Below are 23,573 nucleotides of genomic sequence, written 5' to 3' on the forward strand. Positions count from 1 at the left end.
TTACATCCGATTGGATTTGATCCAAAAGGCAATTCAACAAACGTCCATGTATTGTTAGCAATAATTGAATCCATTTCATCATTAATTGCTTCTTTCCAAAATGATGCATCTCTTGATGCCATTGCCTCATTGAACATCCTTGGATCTTCATCCAAATAAAATAACATGGGTAATTTATTCACAACATTTTCCCTATCTCCTTCTACCAGGAGAGTTACAAAATCGGAACCGAAATCTTTCGTTTTCTGCACTCTTTGACTTCTCCTTGGCTCGCTTGGAGAATCAAATAGTTTTCTTTTAATCTATGAAAGATTGCTTGTGTCAATTGTTGTTTGTGAATATGCCGAGGTATCACTTGAATCTTTAAGAAACTTGTGTTCAAGAAATTCAATATCTCTTGATTCCACAATAACATTAGATTCAACATCTAATAAGCGATAAGCTTTAAAATTTTCAACAAATCCAAAAAACACACTTTTTAACGCCCTTGGTCCTAATTTGCTCTGCTTAGGATCAAGAATTCTATAATACACAAGGCATCCCCATACTTTAAAGTATTGGATATTCGGTACCCTTCCTCTCCATAATTCATGTGGAGATATCTTAAATTTCTTCAAAGGAATTTTGTAGTGAATGTGATATGCAGTAAGAAGTAGGGGTATCAATAAAGCCCGGCCCGACCCAGACCAAACCGGCCCGACCCAGCTTGGCCCGGAAATTTAGGGCTTCTTCGGGGCGAGCCTCCTTTGGTTGGGTAAGAGCTCTAAATTTCGTATATTATTCCTGTTTCAGGCTGAGCCGGTCCGGGTCGAGCTTTTTTTACAGCCGGCCCGTGACTTAAAAAAACCTTAGATGGTATCATCTCCTTCGTCTCTTTCGTCTTCAAGCTCCCGCTCATCCCCTCTTTAGAGAAGCAGAGCAAAGCGTAGCGCATCAGAGAAAAACAAGCAAATTACTGGTTAAGATCTTCGAGCTGTTAAGCCCTGGTACGAGGTAGAGCAGACTGCCTGTCTTTGCTTTTCGCTTTCGCCGGTCTCGTTTTGGGCTTATCTTGCTCAGATTCGTCGATCCGTCATCGGAGTAGATAGTGATTCGGAAGCTGTTTCTCGTGCGATTCGTCATTGAGAGCGCTCGCTCACGCGTGAATTTCTTTTGTTGTTTCGCAGTCGAAGAGAAAGGTTAGGGAGCCCAAGGAGGAGAACGTCACGCTCGGGCCGGCGGTGCGCGAGGGCGAGTTCGTCTTCGGAGTCGCCCACATCTTCGCCTTCTTCAACGACACCTTCATCGTAAGCATCCGGCTCGACCGGTTTTCAATCCGCTCTTCTTCGCTTTAATTTTTGGCCTGATGACCCGTGGTTCGCTTTCGCTTGCAGCATGTGACCGACCTCTCCAGGAGGGAAACCCTTGTTCGCATCACTGGTATGTCTCGTGCTTCCTTCATTTTACCTTGAGATGCGTATGTGAGTTGGAAGTTTCTGCGAGTTATTGCTGTTGTGTGATGTACAACTTTGTCATTGTGAATCTCTGACCACTAGTCAGTTGGTGAGGAAGCTAAGATGGGCTTCTATTAAATTTTCATTTCTTAGCTGTAGCAGTTTAAATTTTTAATCTTTTAAAGTGTTGATATTGTCAGAGTCTAATAGAGGTTGTGACAATCAGATGGAAAACTGCAATTTGGCTGAGTCCATAATGGTGTTTCTAATTAGACCAACATTATAGATATGCATAAGAGACTAAATGTTACACCGAGTCCGCTTTCTGGTATGTTTTTGCATCTTTGTATTGCATTTTATCTGTTGTCACTGCCACTTGATGTCCAAATAAATACTTCTTAGTGAAGCTTTTGAGTGGTCATTTTGGATTGCTATGCTGCGGGAATGGTAATTTGATCTCCAGAGCCCAACCATGAAGAGACTAAATGTTACACTGCTCTAGTGTTTTCACTTACAAGTTCCGAACACCTACCTTTTCTGTTGAAAGTTACCACAATATGAGATGCATAAGAGACTAAATGTTACACTGCTCTAGTGTTTTATGAAGCAAGAACTGATCTTTTTGTTAGGCCAAGATTTTTGTTTGCAAATGAAATGTCGGGTCGGCATGGGTTTGTGTTGGGATGTTCTTTACTCAAATGGGTGGCCGTTAGTGCTGTTTCATTATGTTTCTTTGCCTTGCTGTTACTTGGCTAATCTTTCGGTAAAAGAGAGTGTGGATTGATTGTTTAAGCGGTTGCTAACTGTTGCTGTTTTTTCTTTTTTGTCTTGAACTGTTGCTGTTTGAATGAATAGATAGTTGTTTGATTGGGGATTTTTTGTTTCTGGTTGCTAACTTTATTTCAACTTAAGGGGCTGGTTAGGCCTTCTCTACCTTGCATGCTAATTGTAGCAATAATTTGCAGGTTCTAAGTGTCATAAATAGAAGGATTACAAGATGTCTGAAATGAGTTCTACTAGTGTCACAGAAAGAAGGACAAGATCTGTAGTGTGGGAATATTTTAAACGGATTCCTGATCAAGATAAGGCTGAATGTTTATATTGTGGGGCCCAAATTCGTTGTGCTAGTAATCACGGAACTAGTTCGATGCATCATCATTTAGGTAGATGTAAGGAATACCCATATGCAAATGTTGAGAAAAGGCAAAAGAGTGCCTCGGATCAACTTCTTGGGGTCGGTAGTTCATCGGGTCCATGGAAAAATCAAGATGCTAGTCGAAAAGACCTAGCAAAAATGTTTATTATTGGTGAACTGCCTTTTAAGTTCGTAGAAAATGAGGGATTTCGGCTATTCGTGAATAGAATCCAGCCAAAGTTTCTAATCCCGTGTCGGAACACATTGAGGCATGATTGTTACAAGTTATACATGAAGGAAAAAAGTAGATTGAAGAAATATTTCTCAGAGACATCTCCAAGAGTGTCTTACGACCGACACATGGACTTCTTGTCAAAATTTGAGCTATGTATGTCTTACTACTCATTTTGTTGATGCAAATTGGAAGTTGTACAAGAAAATATTGAATTTTTGTCAAATCCCGGGTCATTCTGCTGAGATAATAGGAAAAGCAGTTGAGAAATACTTGACTGATTGGGGGATTCAAAGCGTTTTGTCTATCACCGTGGATAATGCAAGCTCAAATAACTTAGGAATTCAATATTTTAAAAAAAGACTTAACTCTCGGAATTCTCTAGTATTGAGAGGTGAGTTACTCCATGTGAGGTGTTGTGCTCATATATTGAGTTTGATTGTAAGAGAGGGGTTGAAAGACATAAATGATTCAATTGTTAGAATACGTTCGGCTGTGCGTTATGTGAGGTCTTCTCCTGCGAGGTTGAGATGGTTTAAGAGTTGTATTGATATCGAGTCCAAGAGTCTTGTATGTTTGGATGTGGAGACTCGTTGGAACTTGACATACATGATGTTGGAAGCAGCTTTGAAGTTTCAAATAGCTTTTAGCTTATTGAAATTTCAAGATAGCAAATATGTTGAAGAGCTTTCCAAGGCGAAAGGGTTTCCCACTAGTGATGATTGGGAGTATGCTCGTCACTTTCTTCCTTTCCTGAAGTTGTTCTTTGATACGACTTTAAAAGTTTTGAGTTCTTCTTATGTCACTAGTAATGATATGGCGAAGGATGTGTATGGGATTCATGGAATCATTGATGTATATTGTGAGAATGAGGATCAAAGTGTGCAGGAAATGGCTAAGCGAATGAAAACCAAATTCAATAAACATTTTGGCAATGTGAACAACATCAATCTTACTTTGTTCATTGCTTGCGTACTTGACCCGCGATATAAGTGGGAATATGTGAAGTGAATGATTAATGATGTTTATGAAAGCAAGGAGGCAGAAACTTTACGAGATAAAATAAAAACATCTCTGACGTCATTATTCGAGCAATATCGCACTAGTGTATGCCCCCAAAGCAACTTGAGGCTAAAGAGCACAAGGACGATAAGCATGTCAAAGTCTCCTGTGGTTGGTGCTGATTTTATGACTGCAAAGTATCTTAGCCAAACTGGACAATAATATTTGGAAGAAAAATCAGAATTGGACAAGTATTTGGAGGAAGGATGTGAATCTTAGCCAAACTTTGATATCTTAAGTTGGTGGAAAGTAAATTCTTCAAGATATCCTATCCTTTCTTCCATTGCTCGAGACATCTTGGTCGTGCCCATCTCGACTGTAGCATCAGAGGCCGCATTTAGCACGGGAGGTCATGTGCTTGATGTGTTTCGTAGCTCTTTGACCCCAAGCATGGTGGAGGCTCTTATATGTGCTCAAGATTGATTACGATCTATGCCACTTTCACGTTCGATTGAGGAGGACTTAGAAGAACTCAAAATCTTTGAGTCAGGTGAAAAAATATGGTTATGGAATTTTGTACCCTTTTATACTTCGATGGATACATTAATTCTCATTTTCATCGTGAATTTAATGCAGAGTTGCCAACTACAACCATTGAGCCAAATTCGGTTTCTCTAGATGATTGATGAAGTTGGAGATTGGTACTTGTTAAATCAATTTATACTTTGTGTTAAAGTGATTTCGCATCATGAGGAAGTTGCAGTTGCTCTTTGCTGCGCTTGCCAATGAATTTGCCAAACATGATCTTAATGCATGTTTAACATTGTTGTTATTGTTTTTCTGTTTTTGTTTTAAAGGCTTACAACTATTTAAACAGCATATGTCTCTATGTGGATTTGCAGGGTAGTGTTTCAGTCCTATCTTATCCACTTTGATTCTGACGGTCTTTGTATTCAATAATATCCTTTTGTTATACTTTGATTATGATGGTTTCTAACATTGTTTTCCTGTAACTGGTTCTAATTGCAAGTTTGTTTATCTTGCCTTTTACTGCTAGTGCAGTCAAACAAGTTGATACGCTGTAGCTTGTACATGGTTTCTTCGTCGTCCAACTTGGATGCTTTCTAATGCAAAAGATGTGCTAGGATTCTTTTTGTAGACATTCGCTTCCTAAGTGTTATTCATTGTTTATTAAACTCCCAATTTGCAGATTGGAGACCTTCAAGGGCCTTTTGGATTACTCATGGTCAATATGCAATTGTTGAGAGCAAAACTGAAAAAACTAGATGGTTCGTATGGAACAAGGATAGGTAGGGTTTTTAAACTCTAAGACATGTGCATTGCTCTGAAAATCTTTTAGTAACTTGAGGAGGACCTTTTAAGAGTGTTTTGTTAGCAGTTTAGAGCATGATATGATAAGCATTATATATTCATATGTGAAAAAGGTGCAATATGTGGTGGGCTTCTGTGCATATGTTAGTTGATTATTCCGGATGACTCCTAATGCAATTTAATTCGATGTTGACTCTTTGAGACGTAGCAAAAGAAAATAGTTGAAGGTGTCCTAAGCACTCGAGCATGATATTTAGGGATGATTCATTGCAACAGATGACACGTTCAGACTTGTTGTCGGAGGTCTTCCCAGGTCTCAATTTAATTATATAGTTTAAATTCTGAGAAATGTTGTTAAATTCTGTTATGCATGCTTGAATCTCATGGACTTGCTTCCAGGAGCCTGTTGTAAAGCGAGGAAAATTAAACTTGATTTTACAGGAGTGTGCTGCACACTGTTATAAGCAAGGACCACTGTTCTCTAATCTTTAGTAGAGATGCGAGATAAATTTTGATCTCTAATGGACTTCTTTCTTTTGTAATGGCTTGTGAGATATGATTATGTGGAAACTTGTTGAAATGAGCTTTTTTAAGACTAAAGGTCATGATGTTCTTGCAGATATCTTCCGACTGTCCTAGTTGCATGTATCCGAATCTCCGTTATGAAGAGGATTTATCTTATGACATCCAATAGCCCATTTCATGAGTGTCTGACTTTGTGTCTTTCGCAATTCAAGTTAGAACTCACCTGTTTTGTCTTCGAATTTGGATATGTCAATCTTGATAAGAAATTTAAGTATGCTATCTTTTTCCTATTTTTTACCTTATACAGCCAGCTTGACAAAGATTATAAGCAGCTTGCAATTTTTACTATGACTATTCGGGGTTCACACCCACTTTGTACTAGTTTATAGGTTTACCCAAAAAAAAAAAACCGAAAATCCGCCCCGACCCGGCCCGGCCCGACTCGGATTTTTGCTTTGGGTTCTATGATTTTTGGGCCGGACCAGGTTAGAGAGAGCATGCCCCCCTTGTGATTCGGGTCGGGTCGGGTATCATAGAAACCAGACCCGACCCGACCCATTGACACCCCTGGTGAGAAGTGCTTCTCCCCACAAATTTATTGGCAATTTTGCTTGTAAGATCATGGTATTAACCATATCCACCAAAATTCGATTCTTTTTTTCTACCAATCCAATCTGTTGTGGTGTATAAGGTGCGCTTACTTGATGCACAATACCATTTTCCTCACAAAATGCAAAAAAAATCTAATGAGAAGTATTCTCCTCCGCGATCACTTCTCAAAACTTTGATTTTTGCGTCCCTTTGATTTTCAACTATAGCCTTGTATATCTTGAACATATCAAAAGCTTGATCTTTTGATTTCATTTGGTAAACATGATTATATATAGAGTAATCATCAATAAATGTAATAAAATAATGATTTCCACCTCTAGTTACTACACCATTTAATTCACAAATATCAAAATGCACCAGTTCAAGTACTTTAGCAGATCTTTCCACCTTTGAGAATGATTTCTTGGTCATCTTTGCTTGTAAACATATTTCACAATCTTTCTTATCCAGATTATCACATGATATCATACCACATTTATTCATAAATTTCAAAGTATTATATCCAACATGTGATAATCTATTATGCCACAAGGAAGATGACTCAAGCATATAAATAGAAACGAAATTATCATTAATACTTAATTTGAACATTCCGTTACAAGAGTACCATTTCCCAACAAACATCCCATACTTAGACAGGATAAGCTTATCAGCCTCTAACACGGCCTTAATTCAATTCTTGCACAACAAATTTGCTGATACAAGATTCTTACGAATATCAGGAACATACAACACATTGATCAAAGTCAATATCTTTCCGGAAGTGAATTGCAATTCAACTGTGCCTATCCCTTGAACAACTGCCGTATTGTGATTTCCCATCAACACTTGTTGTTCCTTCTCCACAGGTGTATAAGATTTAAATTGCTTCTTATCATTGCAGACATGCACAGTTGCGCCATAATTAAACCACCAATCCTTTGAATCATTCATAGTTGCCATGTTTAATTCAGTCACCATCCCAATTTGAAATTCATAGACCATAGCAACTAATCCATTGGTGTTTTGCTCCATAATATTTGCTGTTGTGTCAACCTTTTGCTTTTTCCGATAACGGCACTCCTTCTTGTAGTAGCCTTTTTTACCACAGTATAAGCAAGACTTGTCCTTCTTGAATGTGCTGTTGTTGCCAGACTTGTTGATGTTGTTGGTATTGTTGGTGTCAATGAACTTCCTCTTATTTCCCCTCTTATTTTCTTTGTCTCTACTCATATTTCCATTCTCAACAAAATGCACCTTGTTTACAACTTCTTTCACATAATTAGCCTCACGTTCCCGAGAACCTTGCTCAATTCGGATGTGTTTTATCAAATTATCTACAGGCGAGTTCTCGGTTGTATGGAGAAGTTTCTTTCAGTAATCATTCCAAGTTGAAGGCAATTTTGAAATAATTGCAACGACTTGAAGAGGTTCTGAAACTTCAATCATTAGGTCTTTTAGTTTGGCAACATATATTTGAAGTTCCTCCACTTGCTTAGAGACAGAATTTCCATTAATCATAGTAAATTGAAAATATTTCAGAGCAATAAATCTATCGGTACCTTGTTTGTCGGTATTGTATTTGGTCTCCAAGGCATTCGAAATGTCTCTGGGATTTGTGTAAGATCGAAAGGTTTTATACGGATGATTTGACAGAGCATTGAAAATCCTTCCTCAGCGCCTCCTTTCATCATCCACATGTCTTTTCCTTGCAGCTTTGATTTCATCAGAATCATCATCCTTTGGATTAGGGATAATGGGCAAGTTGGGATCCAAGATGTAGAAGATATATAATTCAGATAAAAGAAAGATCATATTGTCCTTCCAACGGATGAAATTAGTTCCATCATAAGGATCGATTCGCAATCTGTGAAAATTACGAGCACTTGATGCGGTCGATGTCTCCATCTCCATGAATATAATACCTTAAGATTGTTAGGGAAATTTGATTGCTGATGAAGATAGAGAAATAGTAATAGATCCTTGATGCTTTGATGTGTGATGACAATCACTGTCCTTAAGGTATTATTTGCCCTCACTATTGTTGTTGCCGGGTTTAGAACAAATATACCTCCAGAATATAAACCAATGCTACAGAGAAACGAGTTCAGCAATTATTCAATTTCTCTCTTGGAATTTCATCTTGAATGTGTTGTTAAAGTTCTGTGTATGAAAAGAGAAGAAGAAAGAGTTCTAAAGAAGTTGTAGTTATGAACAGTTGAGGTTATAATAAATAATGTGCGATTTGATCTCTATTCACAAACAACCAATCAACACACCTCTTGAAAATAGGTACTTTATCCCCAACCATCACCACTCTTCATGTTAATAATAACTTCCATTCATAACCACTGATAATCTCTTTTCAGCACGAAGAGTCACCTCTTTTTATAATCAAGAGTCACATCTTTTATGATAACAACCTATCTCAACAAACTAAAGCAAGCAAACTCTCTCCAGATAACCCTCACATTGACTTAGTAAACTCATTCATCTCTACCAATGGTCAACGGGATGGAGCTTTAGGCTATTGTTTGGGTCGTCATATCTAATTTGTATTAAAATATGTATCGAGTTTGAGCCCGTCGAACAAATACACACAAGTCTGGCTGAATGAACAAAGTCCAAGTCAGACTTTCCGTGTAGAATGAAGAAGCCAAAGAAAGCAATACGCGTGCCTTCCTAATTTCCTTGACTTCACATGGGACTGCAAGCAAAGTCAGAGAAGAGATTTGCTTTAGCCGAATCGAAGGAGTCTTCACCACCTTTACATTAAATAAAGGAAACATGCAGCATGAAGAAGAAAGTTGGACTTCTTTAAATGCATGCACACGTCCAATTTGTCTCTGTCTCGTGGGCAGTGAATGTCCCTTCTTTTTGTCATCATTTGTGGGCGCCGCTCTTGACATTTATAAGCCCCAAATTTGTCTTGTTTTGCTCCCTTTTCTCCTATGAAAGGAGAGGTCGTCTGAAGAGCCAGACGGAGAGAGAGACGGCAGAGAGCTCAAAACGAGAGAGAGATTAGAGCCGAGAGAGATTTGTGTGTAGAGAAAATATTGTGGTTTATTGGGTGTAAATTATAGGGTTAGGGAAACACTTTAGTATGAGTAGTTGTAAACTCTGTAATTCTCCGATTTGATAGTGAAATATTTCCTGGCTCTTCTCGTGGACGTAGGTTCCGACACTCGGACTGAATCACATAAACTTCTCATGTGATTTTCTTCTTCCACTCTGTTCCGTGTCCTGATTCCATCCCCTCGGTCACACAACAATTTGGTATATGGTAAATGTGACCGCCTGTCGAGTGTGAAAGTGGGCTCTGATCCATGTTTGAACAAAGATGGACCTGTGAATGAAGTGTGCAAGTCCAAGCACACCCTTCTTTCTTTTGAAGTTCTTGAAGTGCATTTTGATTATCGACTTTATGAATGTAGTTTGCCATCCTGGTAATAAAGGAACGCTGGTTCTTGTGGTATATGGATTGGAAAGGGATCAGAACACCAATTCTAACAAGGGCCAATAACATTCAAGACTGAAATGTCGCAAATTCCTTCCCTTTTTCTCCCTTCAGATTATGTTAGCTTCAGAAGTCATAAGGATTAAATAACTGAAACCTAGAGAGAATCTGATAAGAAAGCTTAGGATGAACTATTCATGAAAAACTAATAGAAAAATTATTTGTGCAATGTAAGAGAGAAGCCAGATTGGACAAAACTTTATCTGATTCTAAAACTGTAATTATCTGGTACAAGCCCTCTAGTCTCATTTGCCATTCAAATTTGGGATAAGTCTCTTTGACTCATGGAAACCTCATTCTCAACATTAGCAGCCGTTCACTGTATCACAAAACGTCGTCCTTTCACCTAATTTTCTCCTTGGAGGGTAATATTAAACATTTATTAATGACTTCAAGAGTCCCATTTGATGTCTGAATTCTGATCGGGTCCACAGGTTTTGCAGTTGTTTTATGGTAATGATACTGCCTTCACATCAATACTGGGGACTATAAGCCAAACAACGTTGTTAGACCAAAAACATAAAATAATTAGTGTAGGTGAGCTTGACTTGAGATTATGAGTAAATGTGTTTTACCATCAAAAGGAGGTGAAAAAGATGTCATTGCCTTATTCCGTATCTATAAAAAGAGAACCACTCGAAGTTCAGGGGTGTTTGCAACTCGTGAGCTTCATTCCATTGAATCCGCCTAAGAGCTCCACATTTCTTCCTTCGGTACGCCACTTGCAGTTTTCATCTGTTTGCTATTGTGATTGCAGCTCTTGATTACTCTTCCGAACAATTTGTTGCAGTAGTTCTACGTTTCCTTCCACTAATTCTTTGCTTTGTTTTCCAACGTCTAGAGAAGCTAGATCACATTCGCTTTATGTGTCTCACTCTGTTCATACTTTTTTGAACTGGATGCAATAAGATGATTCCTTCGTTTTTCATTCATACGTCCCGAATCTCTGTAGGAATAGACTTGAATCATTTTCGACTGTCTAGGAAAAAGGTGAATTATATGCAGATCAAATTGTCTTGCATGACGGTTAAAGTTCAAAGCTAGGCTTCTGACGAGCAGTTGCTTGATTCTCTATGTCAGACACTCGTTTCAGGCGGTAAGCTTTCGTAGGATTTTGAGACAGTGATCACAATGGAGTCCAACTTCCCCGAATTCACTTCCCCTGTTGACGGTTTCAAGGATGATAGCCTCACTTACCCAGCCATTTCATATCATTCCCGAAATCTCAGTAATGCAGTCATAATTAATGAACCTCCTGTTATTTCCAACTCTGCAGAAATGACCTCTCTCCCGCACCAACCCGAACCCATATATTATGTACCATCTGTTCCCATTAACCTTGATGGAGACCCGAATCTTCCATCAACAGATACAAGACCCAATTTAGGGATGCTTCACCATTCGACTAGCTCCAGTGAAAGCCCAAATAAAAGGGGGGAGTCACTTTCCCTCTCAGATCACAGCAATTCAACGGATCCTGTTCTCAAATACATAAATCAAATGCTTATGGAAGAGAATATGGAGGAGCAACCCTGGTTCGTTCCCAACGTCGTGGCTCTACGACACACAGAAAAGTCCTTGTATGATGCACTCGGCAAGAAATACCCTGATTCCCCCGAGCAAACCGAACAGGCTGATACCAATCAGGTCATTAACAGCTCAAGTTGTAATCCTTGGGGAAGCAGCGGTGATCAAGGCAGTAACGGCACTACCAGCACCAACTTTAACTCTTTCCATCCTCTGGATCATAATTCACATGATGATCCGGAAGGAAATGATGATGCTTCCATTCATGCCAAAAGTCCTGGTGACGTAGTCTTGCAGTCAAACGTGGATCACAAATTTCAGTCCTCCATCAATTCCGTAAACAGCTTGCCTAATTATGGGGATAAGTTTTATTACTCGGTTCCAAGGGAGCTACTAATTAGTCATGTCTTCAACAGCAATGAGTCTGTCCTGCAATTTAATAAAGGGTTAGAGGAGGCCAGCAAGTTCATCCCTAGTAGCATTCATAGAACTATCAATCAGGAGAAAGATGGATTGGCTCCAACCATCAGAGAGAAAGAAGAAATTGGCATCGACGGTAGCAATCAGTCAGAGATTGGGTCAAGGGGGAGAAAGAATCATGAAAGGCATTACGCCAGGTTCAAAGAAGGGCGGGCCAACAAGCAATTGGCTTCGTACAGTGAAGACTCTGAGCTTTCAGATTTGCTCGAAAAGTTGTTGCTCAGCAACAAAAATGGGGGGCTCCTATCATTAGAGTGCAAATCAGAGAAGTCAAGTGAAATCAAGGATCGTCATGATCCTAATAGTATTGGATTTCGTAGTAAGAAGAAGGGAAACGAGAGCGCATCGGACTTCGGGAATCTTCTGACTCTCTGTGCACAAGCTGTCTCTACTAATGACTTCAAGACCGCTCGTGAACTGCTAAGGCAAATAAGACAAGATTCATCCCCCTCCAGTGATGGTTCCCGAAGGGTAGCACATTACTTTGCCAATGCTCTGGAAGCACGCCTTGCAGGCAGTGCTGGTAGAAGTCAAGCTTTTCACTATTCAGTTGTCCAGAAGAGATCGGTAGCTGATAAGTTGAAAGCATACCAACTTCAATATTCGGCCTGTCCATTCACGAAATTCCAAATCCTCTTCTCAAACCATATGATTTTGAAAGCAGCAGAAACAGCAAAAGTGCTTCATATCATAGACTTTGGTATCGATTTTGGTTTCCAATGGCCAATCCTTATCCAAGAGCTCTCAAAGAGAACCGGAGGGGTTCCGAAGCTGCGAATCACAGGAATAGAGCTTCCACAACCTGGATTTCGTCCTGCCGAAAGAATTGAGGAAACAGGTCGCCGTTTGGCCAAGTATTGTGAGCGCTTTAATGTACCTTTCGAATTCCAAACGGTAGCTTCAGCAAGCTGGGAATGTATCGAAGTTGCAGATCTCAACATTCGAAGTGACGAGGTGGTTGCCGTGAATTGTCTTTCTCGATTGGAGTATCTCTATGACGAGACAGTTGAGGTGAACTGTCAGCGAGATATGGTCTTAAACCTCATCAGGAGTATGAAACCTAATGTCTTTATTCATGGTATAAGAAACGGATCCTACAATGCACCATTTTTCATAACAAGATTCCGCGAGGCTCTTTTTCACCTCTCTACGATTTTTGATATGTTTGACACTACCGTAGATCGTGACAATGCACAGAGGTTGGTTCTGGAGAGAGATTTCCATGGGCGAGAGATTATGAATATTGTGGCATGTGAAGGTATGGAGAGGGTTGAGAGGCCCGAAACATATAAGCAATGGCAAGTTCGTCTTACCAGGGTTGGTTTCCAGCAGCTTCCTCTGGATCAGGAGTTCAGAAAGAAGGCTAGGGATAAGTTGAGTGGAGATTACCACAAGGATTACATGCTTAATGAAGAAAACAACTGGATGCTTCTTGGTTGGAGGGGCCGGATAATTTGCGGTTACACCTGTTGGTTATCAGCATAGTTTATTCCGAAAGCATGTTTTCTATCATAATAAGCCACGACAAGAGAGATTCTTCCTGAATTGCCAGCTAAGCATCGCGTGCGAGAGACGCTGAGGTGCTGCTCATTTTCCTATCTCATCTATATATGCTTCCTTTACATTTCCGTGTATCAGCTGGTTAGCTTCTGTTTGGATAATCATTTGATTGTTCCTTGAAGATCATAAGAAGAAGCCAACACAATACAGTCAAATCTTTTAAAGGTCAAGTATAATTGCTGTAAATCTTCTCAACAGAAGATGTTACAGGAGAAGGATCTCAGCCCAATGCCGTTCTGGGCAGAACTATGACAGACAAAACTTATTTAGCAGGAGGATTTCAATCAAAGATTTGGGGTAGTTGTGTGGAAGACATCTTTATTAGTCTGTGTTATACATGCAGTGCATTGCCAACCCCACAAGTTTGTATCTTGCAGAGGCATAGAACCTCAGCTTCTTGTTTGTGGTTTGGGCGAAGGAAGTTTGATGCAAAATGTTGCATTACTTATCTGAACGATTGGAATTGTTTCTTGGCTCTTCTTAACAGAGCATTGGCATCAGATTAAACAACTTCAATTATATTTGCTAGTTTTATTTGTCTGTAATGTATCTTTGCTATGAGTTCAGCCGTTTCATTTTTTAGGCTGACGCGATTGCCTTTATCTTGAAGTACAATGTAAGTCTTTGATTTACTTTCACAACCTGACCTACTATGTTGGGCAGCCTTTTGTTGGAACTCTTGGAATCATATACTTCATCTCCTCCGTGTTTCAATCATTTCCACCGATCCTTGTAACTGGAGCGAATCTTTTACCGGTTCAACGTGTCTTTCCACTCGTTTGGGTTTCAAGAAAAACACATTTCACAGCTGCCCTTGAGTCCGATTACCAGATGTCCTTGTCCATCCTTCAGTGAGCAAACGCTTCCAATCATCATTCTCACAGAAACTTAGAAGCAATCATCTTTGCCAAGTCCGAGTACCAATGCAAGATAATGGAGCTTCGACCTATAGTCGGTCCTCAGATCTTATTAACTAATGGGAAATTTGACGTCATATGCTTAAATCCACCTAGTCAAGTTTCATTGTATGTAGGCTGCAATCCATGATTTGACCATAACGGGATAGGTTCATTCAGTGTCACTACCCGAAGCCCCACACTCAAAAATGAGATTCGGTCAGTGAGGGAGAAGTCTATACCTGTGCAAGATTCAATGCCGTTTCGGAATTCCTGAAGTGCTGATCTGTTTCTCATTGACTAAATTTATGAAGTTTGCAGTCCCCATGGCAATGAAAGTATGTCGGTTGTAACTACTTCTGATATATGGCTGCACTGCAAAACGACACTATAAAACTGCCAATTCAAATAAGGGCCAACAAGATTTCCAAATGAAATGTCAGAAGTGACGGCACTGGTAAAATCCAAGAAGTTGAGGCTTCTCGCATGTATCAAGAACATCTCAATAAGTTCGACGAAGTAACTATCACAGTGAGGCCGACATTCGGTAAACAAAATAAGAGACATTCAGCCTTCAACCAAAATGATTATTTTCTAGTGGCAAGTCCCAAGATTTTGTGCAGATAAGACTTTCTTAAGATCCAGTTTAGTGTGCAGCAAGATTTGCAATTTCCTACTGATTGTTCAACAACATCGATCTTATCTTGCAGGTACAATTTCTTTTCCACTTCCCCCTCCGGTTATTGCAGGTTTTGAGAACCATAAGCGTTCAACATCAGAAAAACATCAAGAATGAGATATGAAGGCAACTTAGTAAGCATAAAATGTACTGCAAGTGAACATTCATTTCAGAACGGATGAATCTTATCAAGAACTGAGACTTTCCAACATCTGGGACTAGCTTTTGGCCATTCTTAGTCACATGGACCATTCGAGTATGGGGGGACAATTCTTGTCGCCATATCAACTATTCTATTGACTTAACAAAAACCTGCTTGACATAAAAATAGCAGCCATTCACTGAATTGGGAAAAATTATCCTTTCAGAAAATTTTCCTCTTTGGAGGCTATTATAGAACAAACACTAGTAGCCACAACGGTTCCACATCCGATATGGTCTAAATGTGGTGCATCTTTTTATGCAAATAGTCTACTGACTTTATATCAACATTATGGATCAACTTGCTGACAAATTTTGCAAATCCCTACTTTACTAACACGATTAGGCAGTCAGTGACTAACAAAATAATGGAATTTACTAACATGGAATTATTGACATGTCTGGAAATGTACGACCACCGCTGTAAAATTATTGATCAAGGAAATGAGCTGGGACAAAGTATTGAATGATGGAGCTGATCACATAGGTTAATGTCTTTCCTTAATAAAAGGCAGGAATATGTCATTTCATGTCAAAGTAAAAGCATATTAGGGAAGAGGCATTTTCAAATCCTGGTTGGCCCTCCATCAATTATGCAAAAATGCTACCAAAAGATGTTGCCATTCCACGTTGTGACAAACTGAGAAGCTACTGAACCATTTCTCACTTTAGCACTAAGGAGCAATAATTGCCTGGCCCAAAAGTAAAGAGCAATAATTGGAATTAGTTAATGTTTGATTGTATTTGCTGTGAAATTCTCTTTGGTTTGACACATCTTTGCAGTTCCTTTATATAGCTGCCCCCCAAGTCAGGTTTACGCGTCCTCTTCTAAACCAAACTACGCAAACTATTACAGGATAACCCTCACATTTACTTAGTAGAATCAATCATCTCTTCCAATGCTCAAGCTTGTTAGAGTATCTAGATATCATTTAACAGCTGAAGCTTTTAGATCAGCTGCAAGTGATCCCCAAAATACTTCAAAGATGATGGAGCTTTGAAGTTTGAACTAATGTTGGCTCCTGTTATCTAATAGACTTTGGGAAATATGACTTGATTTTCTTAATTATGCATAGCCGAGTTTCAGTGAAAGTAATCACTGATGGATGCTTGAGAAAAGCTAAACCTGCAAATGGAATGTGATCGCTAAGGATTGTTCCTATGTCATTTCAAGAACCAATGTGCTAGTCCGCCCCCAACCTTCATATTGTATGGAGTTTGCTCTCTCGACTCCATTGAAGCTATGTTGGTTGTATTGATATGAATGCAGAGATTCTGAAATGCCAATTCTAATTAAGGCCAACGGGATTTGCAATTGAAATGTGACAAGCGACGGCACTCATCAAATCTGAAACCAAGTTATGGGCAGCTTGTATGCAACTCGAATATCTTAAACAGAAGCTCCAGCCAAAAACAACATCTCGAAAGAGGTACTCATCTGAAGATTAAGTACTATCATTAAAGCTATAATCGACGTGACGCGGTCATCCCTGTGTAAACTATAGATGACAAAGGATGATCAACTGTAAATGGTGTACATTGCTTGTTCAATTGAAAGATGTGCGACTAGAATCACCAGGATTAAATAGATGAAACATAGCAAGAATCTGATAAGAAAGATTAAAAATAACTATTAAGAGGGGAAACAAGAGCTCAGTAAACTTGAGTAGTCTTCTGATTCTATGTGCACAAGCCATTTCTGCTAATGACTTTGGGACTGCTCAGAAACTGCTGAAGCAAATTAGACAAGATTGGTTGATCCCCACTGGTGATGGATCTCAAAGATTAGCCCATTATTTTGCCATTGTGCTGGAAGCACACCTTGCAGGCAGTGTCGATCCAAGTCAAGCTTTTTGTCTTGAAGTCAAGAATAGATTGATAGCTGAAAAGCTGAAAGCATACCAACTCCATAATTTGGCCTGTCCACTTACAAAATTCTTGATCATGTCTGCAAACTTCATGATTTTGAAATTAGCAGCGACAGCGGAGGTGCTTCACATATTAGACTCTGGTATCAATTTTGGTTTCAATGACCAATCCTTATTAAGGAGCTCTCGTGGGGACCTGCAAGAGCACCTAAGCTACGAATCACACTAATAGAGCTTCCACAATCTGGATTGCGTCCAGCCGAGAGACTTGAGGAGATAGGACACCGTTTGGCCAACTATTCTGAGCGCTTTCTTGTTCCCTACGAATTTCATGCCGTAGCACTGGGAGCTGGGAATGTATCAGAGTTGTGATCTCACGATTTTAAGAGGCGAGATGGATGCAATGAATTGTCTATCCTCATTTAAGCGTCTTTTTGAAAAGACAGTTGAGGTGAACTGTCAGCGAGATTCTGTCTTAAGGCTAATTAGACATATGAAACCGAATGTCTTGTTTCTTGTGGATCATACAACGAGCCCTTTTTCATAACTAGATCCCGCGAGTTCTTTTTGACCTTTCTATATGAAGGATATGTTCTATGCTACCATTGCTGGTGATGACGAACAGAGGTTGGTTTTGGAGAGGGAACTCTATGGGTGAGATTGTGAATGTCGTGGCATGCGAAGTTTTACAGAGGATTGAAAGGCCTGAAACGCATAGGAAGTGGCAAGCTGGTCTTACCGGTGTTGGTTTCAGCTAGCTTCCTCTAGATTAGAAGCTCATGAATAAAGCCAGGGATAAGTTTAGTGGCTGTTACCACAATGATTTCATGCTTAACGAAGAAAGCAACCGGATGATGCTTGGTTGGAGAGGCCACATGATTTTTGGTTGCATCTGTTGGTTTACCAACATAGCTTCCTTTTCACAAGTAAAAGGGCAGTAGGGGTGGGGGATGACAGACAATACTAGCGACTCCCTCTAAACGTGGAACTCATACCCGTTTCAGAATGTTTTGATTGTGCCATAACTACTACGCATTTTAAAGCATGTTTGTCTAACATGACGACCCTCAATAGGCGACGAACATGTACAAGAGAGGCCGAGGTAATGTTCGTTCTCAGGTTTCACTTAAGTATGCTTGCATTATGCCTAGCAAAGAGAAGGTATGATGGCATTATATGCGCATTTACAGGCTGGTCAGCTTAGATAATCGCGTGATTCTTCCTTTGCAGATAAATTGGGGAATCAAATACACTCTTGTGAAATGTGTCAAGGTCGAGTAAATGCCTACAAATTATTTCATCAACTGATATTGGTGAAAGGATCTCAAGCAAGTCACTTTTGGGCAGAACTGGTGCAGAATAAAACCCTTTTTAGCATAAGGAAAATCTCAATAAAATATTAGGCCCCATTGTTGGAAGACACCGGTGTTTGATAGAGGAGGGTTATCTATGTAGTGCAGGGCCAACGTGATAAGTCTTTTTGTTAGTAATATCGTGTACTTTAAGCATGACGGTGTCTTATGTTTGTTAGTTCATTTCAATATATGGGGCTCTGTTGTGATATTGGCTGATGTGCCGGCACTTCTTGCTTTATTTCTCTCAACGGGTGGAATTGTCCGCTAGCTTTTCTGTAGCAGTGATATTGATATTAGCGATTTTGCAATATTATTTCCATGTATGTTTGTTTAACAATTTTGTCATTTCTTTTCTAGTTGGAGATGATTCAATTAGTTAGTGTTCTATCTTAACATCACCTGAAGTTTTGAAAACTTAATCAATTTCCTTATGGAGCTCTAAGAACAATATAATTGATCCTGCGCATTTACTTTAATATTCCTGTCTAGTTGTTCAGGTACAATCACTTTAAGTGAGTTTAACACGTGTCCTCATCTAAACTGAAGTAAGCAAATTCTCTCTTGATAACCCTCACATTGACTTAGTAAACTCAATCATCTCTACCAATGGTTAACAGGATGGAGCTTTAAGCTATTGTTTAGGTCCTCATATCTAATTTCGTATATGGTGAATGTAACTGTCTGTCGAGTGTGAAAGTGAGCTCTAATCCATGTTTGAACAAAGCTGGACCTGTGAATGGAGTGTGCAAGTCCAAGCACGCCCTTCTTCCTTTTGAACTCCTCAAAGTGCAGTTTGATTATCGACTTTATGTATGTAGTTTGCCGTCATGGCAATAAAGGAACTCTGGTTCTTGTGGTATATGGATTGGAAAGTGATCAGAATACCAATTCTAACAAGGGCCAATAACATTCGACACTGAAATGTCGCAAATTCTTTCGTTTTTTCTCCCTTCAGATTATGTTAGCTTCAGAAGTCACAAGGATTAAATAACTGAAATCCAGAGAAAATCTGATAAGAAAGCTTAGTATTAACTATTCATGAAAAACCAATAGAAAAATTATTTGTGCAATGTAAGAGAAAAGCCAGATTGGACGAAACTTTATGTGATTCTAGAACTGCAATTATCTGGTACAAACCCTCAGTCTCATTTGCCATTCAAATTTGGCCGGATATGTCTCTTTGACTCATGAAAACCACGTTCTCAACATTAGCAGCCGTTCACTGTATCACAAAATCCTTTCACCTAATTTTTCTCCTTGGAGGGTAAAATTAAACATTTACAAGAGTCCCATTTGATGTCTGAATTCTGATCGGGTCCACAGGTTTTGCAATTGTTTTAGGGAAAATTTCAAAGAAGGACTCGAAGTGGAGTGTTTTTCCCAAATAAGGACCCGAAGTGGATTGTTTTTCTCAAATAAGAATCCGAAGTTGATCTTGTCTCAAATAAGAGCCTGGAGTGGCAAATCAGTCTCAAATAAGGACCTGAAGTCACCGGCCGGCCAAATGTTCATCGGCCGGCGGTCTTGTGATTGTTCCGGTCACCGGAGAAGGGACATTTTTGTCCAAAAATTCTGGGTTGGTTTTTTTTTTTTTCTCTCTCTCTTGTATGACGATGATTCAGCCGTGCGTAGAAACGCAAGCAGAACAAAGGAAGAAATTTCGTGAATCCTCTCTCCCTCTCTTTCTAGTTCGATTGTGCCCGAAAAATCAATCACGTCTTCTATTTGCATCCTCAAAAGCTCTCAGACTTGACACCCAAATCTCACATCTGCGAGCTCAAAGGCTTTACCGGGACATTTGGAGAACAACGGACCGGAGAGGAAGGTCTAGAGGGATGATTCTGTTCATCGCGTTCTACGGTCTAAGAGAGTACTACAAGCTACCGGTCACCGCCGGCCTCCTTGCCACCAACACGCTGGCTTACTTGTGGCCCGGCGTGCTCGAATTCACTTCTCCCATCCACCGATCAAAGTCTGGTTTAATTGATAATACCCTCTCTTTTTTGTTGTCGTTTCCGCTGATCATTTCAACGGAAATGTTATTGTGGATGGATGGAGATGCAACTTTTGGAATTCATGATGGGGTGAATGCGAGTTAGGGTTTTGATTCAGAAATTGGGCAAATGTATTGCGGTGAACTCTGGGGAATCTTGCTGGTGGCCTAGTCTGATGTATGCATTCCCAATCGTGCTGGTGGCCTTGGTCTTACGAATCTTGCTAAGCGAATACTGCTTGTGCTCTTAAGGAATCTGCCATTTTCTTCTCAAATCAGACTCTTTTTGGGTTGCGTCCATTGAATCTATTTTGCTGAAGGGGTCTAGTTTGTCGCAGGCCAAGGAGAGATCAGACAGCATATATGCATGGAAGGAAAATGCTGAAACTGTGGCATTCATTGAAACCACATGTAAAGCCACGGGTGCAGATGTTATAAAGGCAAATGAGTGGAGATGGCCTCCAGTAAGGTCTGATGATCTGCTTGAAATACAGGGTGCTTTGTGAGGCTAGACAAAGTGGTACTAATTGGATTATCTAGTGACTCTTTCGCTGTAAAGCAGGGTTGGAAGCTAAGGAGGAAACGTGGGAACAAAGTGACTTCGCATAAGCTCGTATGGTTTCAGCCTAATGTGCCAAAATATGGCTTTACAACTTGGCTGGGGATTCGTAATAGGTTGCACACATTGGACAGGATGAAAACTTGTGCGACATCGATAGCATTATGTGCTATGCAGACAACAAGAAGAATCACGAATGCACTTGTTCAGTTGTTCTTCAAGGGTGTGTTCATAAAGCAGATTTGGGAACAAGTTTTACAGCTATTTTCATGTCCTAGATCTGCAAGTGACTGGAAGGATGAACTTACTGGGGTTATGTGTTTGCAGAGAAATTGACGAGTTCATGTTGACAAACTTTGCTGTAATCTGGTGGCAGGTTTTGAGTTCGCATCTTGTTTTTCTGGGTAGTGTATTGCTGTTGATACTGGTAGTGTAGATGTAGATGTGGGACACTGATGTAATGTTGTCCTTTGGTGTGTGGTGTCGTTACATGGAAAGAAGTATGTGCGAGACATAATGTTGTAATTGACTTGTATGGGAGTCCCCCTACGTTTTATTCCACAGCTTCCGCAATAAAATGTATATTTACTGATCAAAAAATGTATCTAATATCTCAAGTAATATATGTCTACTTTACTTACAACTTGTCGCGACCTAACCTCGGGTGCACCACCTAGGAGTTGCTAATGGATTATTAAGTTAGGCCTAACTCGGCTCTCCCAACTCCTTACCAATTCGCGACTTTAGCAAGTTTAAGTTCATTGTCAAATCGTTTAATCGGAGTCGTCACTAATCTATTTTTTTGGTGGTCCATTAAAAACCCAAGTAAAGTATCGGAAGAATTACTTTTTACTCCTACGAACTAGAGATTATGGATTCGGGGACTTAGTTACACTAGATTACTTTAATGCCGTTGTACCTTTTTCTTTTATTTCAAAAATATTTGCAGGGCTTGGATTGATTTTAAACTTAGGGTTAATACACCAAAAACCCCAACCAGTACGCGTGTGACAATTTTACCCCAAACTTTTTTTTACCATAAAAACCCCAATCAAGTACTCAGGACAATTTTACCCCAAACTTTTTTACCACCAAAAACCCCAAATTAGTACACATGTGACAATTTTACTCCAAACAGTAAACGTGACAAATTTACCTAAACTATTTTTTGACCACGAAAAACCCCAACCGGTACACTTTGACAATTTACCGAACTAATAATTTTTTAATATTATTCTTTCGAATTTTTTATTAATTTTTTATTTTTTCTTTTCTTTTCTTTTCTTTTTTTTTCCTTCATCTTAACCCCGGTGGCTGGACGGAGCCGTGACGGAGCCGCCGGCAGGCTCGCCGCCCCGGCGGCCGGGGAGCTCGACCTCGCCGGGGCGAGGCCGCCCTTGGCTAATCCTCGGATCGGTGAGGGCGGCCCGCCGCGTCGGGTGAGGTTCCTCTCCGCCGCGAGGTCGGCCTCGCCCGACTCGAGAGAGCGCCCGCCGCTCGGGCGAGGTCGCCGCCTAGCTGGGCGGGCAGCCTCGCCGACGCCGCGAGGACCGCCTCGCCGAGATCCGACGGCTCGCCGGCGTAGGGCGAGGTTTGTCCTCGCGGACTAAGGCGAGGTTGCCTCGCCCGCCGACAAGGCGCCTCGCCGCCGCCAGACAGGGTCTGCTCGCCCGATGCCCTACCCAGCGGGTCCCATGCCGACGCGTGGGGTATTTTTTTGGTGCCTCGCCCGATGTCGGCGCCCAAATAGCGGTATCGGAGAAGCGCCGACTCCTACAAACAAAGAGGCCGCGATGGAGGTTGAAGATGAAGAAAAAAAAAGAAAAGAAAAAAAAATTAATAAAAATTCGAAAAATAAAAATAAAATTAAAATTTTAGTTCATGGTAAAATTGTCACATTGTCGGTTGGGATTTTTTTGGTATATTTAAAATTGTCACAAACCTTTGGGGTTTTTTGTGGTATGTTGAGGTAAAATTATGAATTGGGATTTTGGTGGTAAAAAAGGTATCCAGTAAAATTACAAGGTGACATTTGGGTGATTAACCTTAAACTATCAATTAACATCCAAGGTGATCAAGTAAAACACTCAATAATGCAAAGCAATAAATAAATTACAAGATAAGGACTCACCTCAAAGCAATGAAAGCATCTGTAATGTTAGTTAGAAAATCACATTGACAATCCTAGTACGATTTCTAATTAAAACGCAATTTCACTCAAATATTTTTTAGGGTTTTCTCTCATTTAACGAAAACTAAACTTTATGCAATACATTCTACGTCTAATATGACGTGCGACATACGATTTATTTAAATGTTCAAATTCTAACAACAATTAAATGCACTATCTGTAATGTGGCACGCAAATGAACCTAGACGTACGATTTCTAATGACACGCGAGCAATGGCACATGGCAAGGTATGAATGATGTGGCAAGATGACATGCAAGCATGATGCAATTAATCTATATGACATGCACATGGTATTTGTTATATTTTTTAGTTTAAATTCGGAATAAATAACTAACCTAATTTAAACATACAATAATAATATCTAAGAAAAGAATATAATCTATTTTAAGAAAATAATCAAAATTTATCCTAAACATGCAATATGTTATCTACTCAAATTTTACCTAATCTTTTTGTAATTTGTTTTTTATGGAAAGACAATCAATTCAATTCAAA

At 39.8% G+C, this 23,573-nt stretch overlaps 1 protein-coding gene across 3 annotated transcripts; it reads left to right on the top strand.

Annotated features, from left to right (window-relative positions):
- Positions 1-10,347: 10,347 nt before the first annotated feature.
- On the top strand, positions 10,348-14,031 carry LOC115663271 (scarecrow-like protein 34). 3 transcript variants are annotated; one of them, XR_008815986.1, is made up of 2 exons: positions 10,348-13,354; positions 13,457-14,031. XR_008815986.1 is itself a non-coding variant. In XM_056309239.1 (2 exons), exon 2 carries the CDS (start codon positions 11,046-11,048, stop codon positions 13,257-13,259), a length of 2,214 nt encoding a protein of 737 aa, XP_056165214.1. In that variant the 5' UTR covers positions 10,349-10,863; positions 11,044-11,045; the 3' UTR covers positions 13,260-14,031. The 3 variants fall into 3 exon arrangements, 2 of the variants coding, with proteins under 2 accessions (XP_056165214.1, XP_056165213.1); XM_056309239.1 differs by having other exon boundaries at positions 10,349-10,863; positions 11,044-14,031; XM_056309238.1 differs by having other exon boundaries at positions 10,354-10,480; positions 10,720-14,031.
- The last annotated feature ends 9,542 nt before the right edge of the window (positions 14,032-23,573 follow it).

Source organism: Syzygium oleosum, unplaced genomic scaffold (genome assembly GCF_021117445.2).
Source record: "Syzygium oleosum isolate NSW1041296 unplaced genomic scaffold, Sole_v2.1 Sole_v2.03, whole genome shotgun sequence".
In the NCBI taxonomy this organism is placed as follows: domain Eukaryota; kingdom Viridiplantae; phylum Streptophyta; class Magnoliopsida; order Myrtales; family Myrtaceae; genus Syzygium; species Syzygium oleosum.

Bases quoted from the DNA above. Each gene is read 5' to 3' on its own strand.
- LOC115663271 (XM_056309238.1), top strand. From the start codon at position 10,899: ATGGAGTCCAACTTCCCCGAATTCACTTCCCCTGTTGACGGTTTCAAG.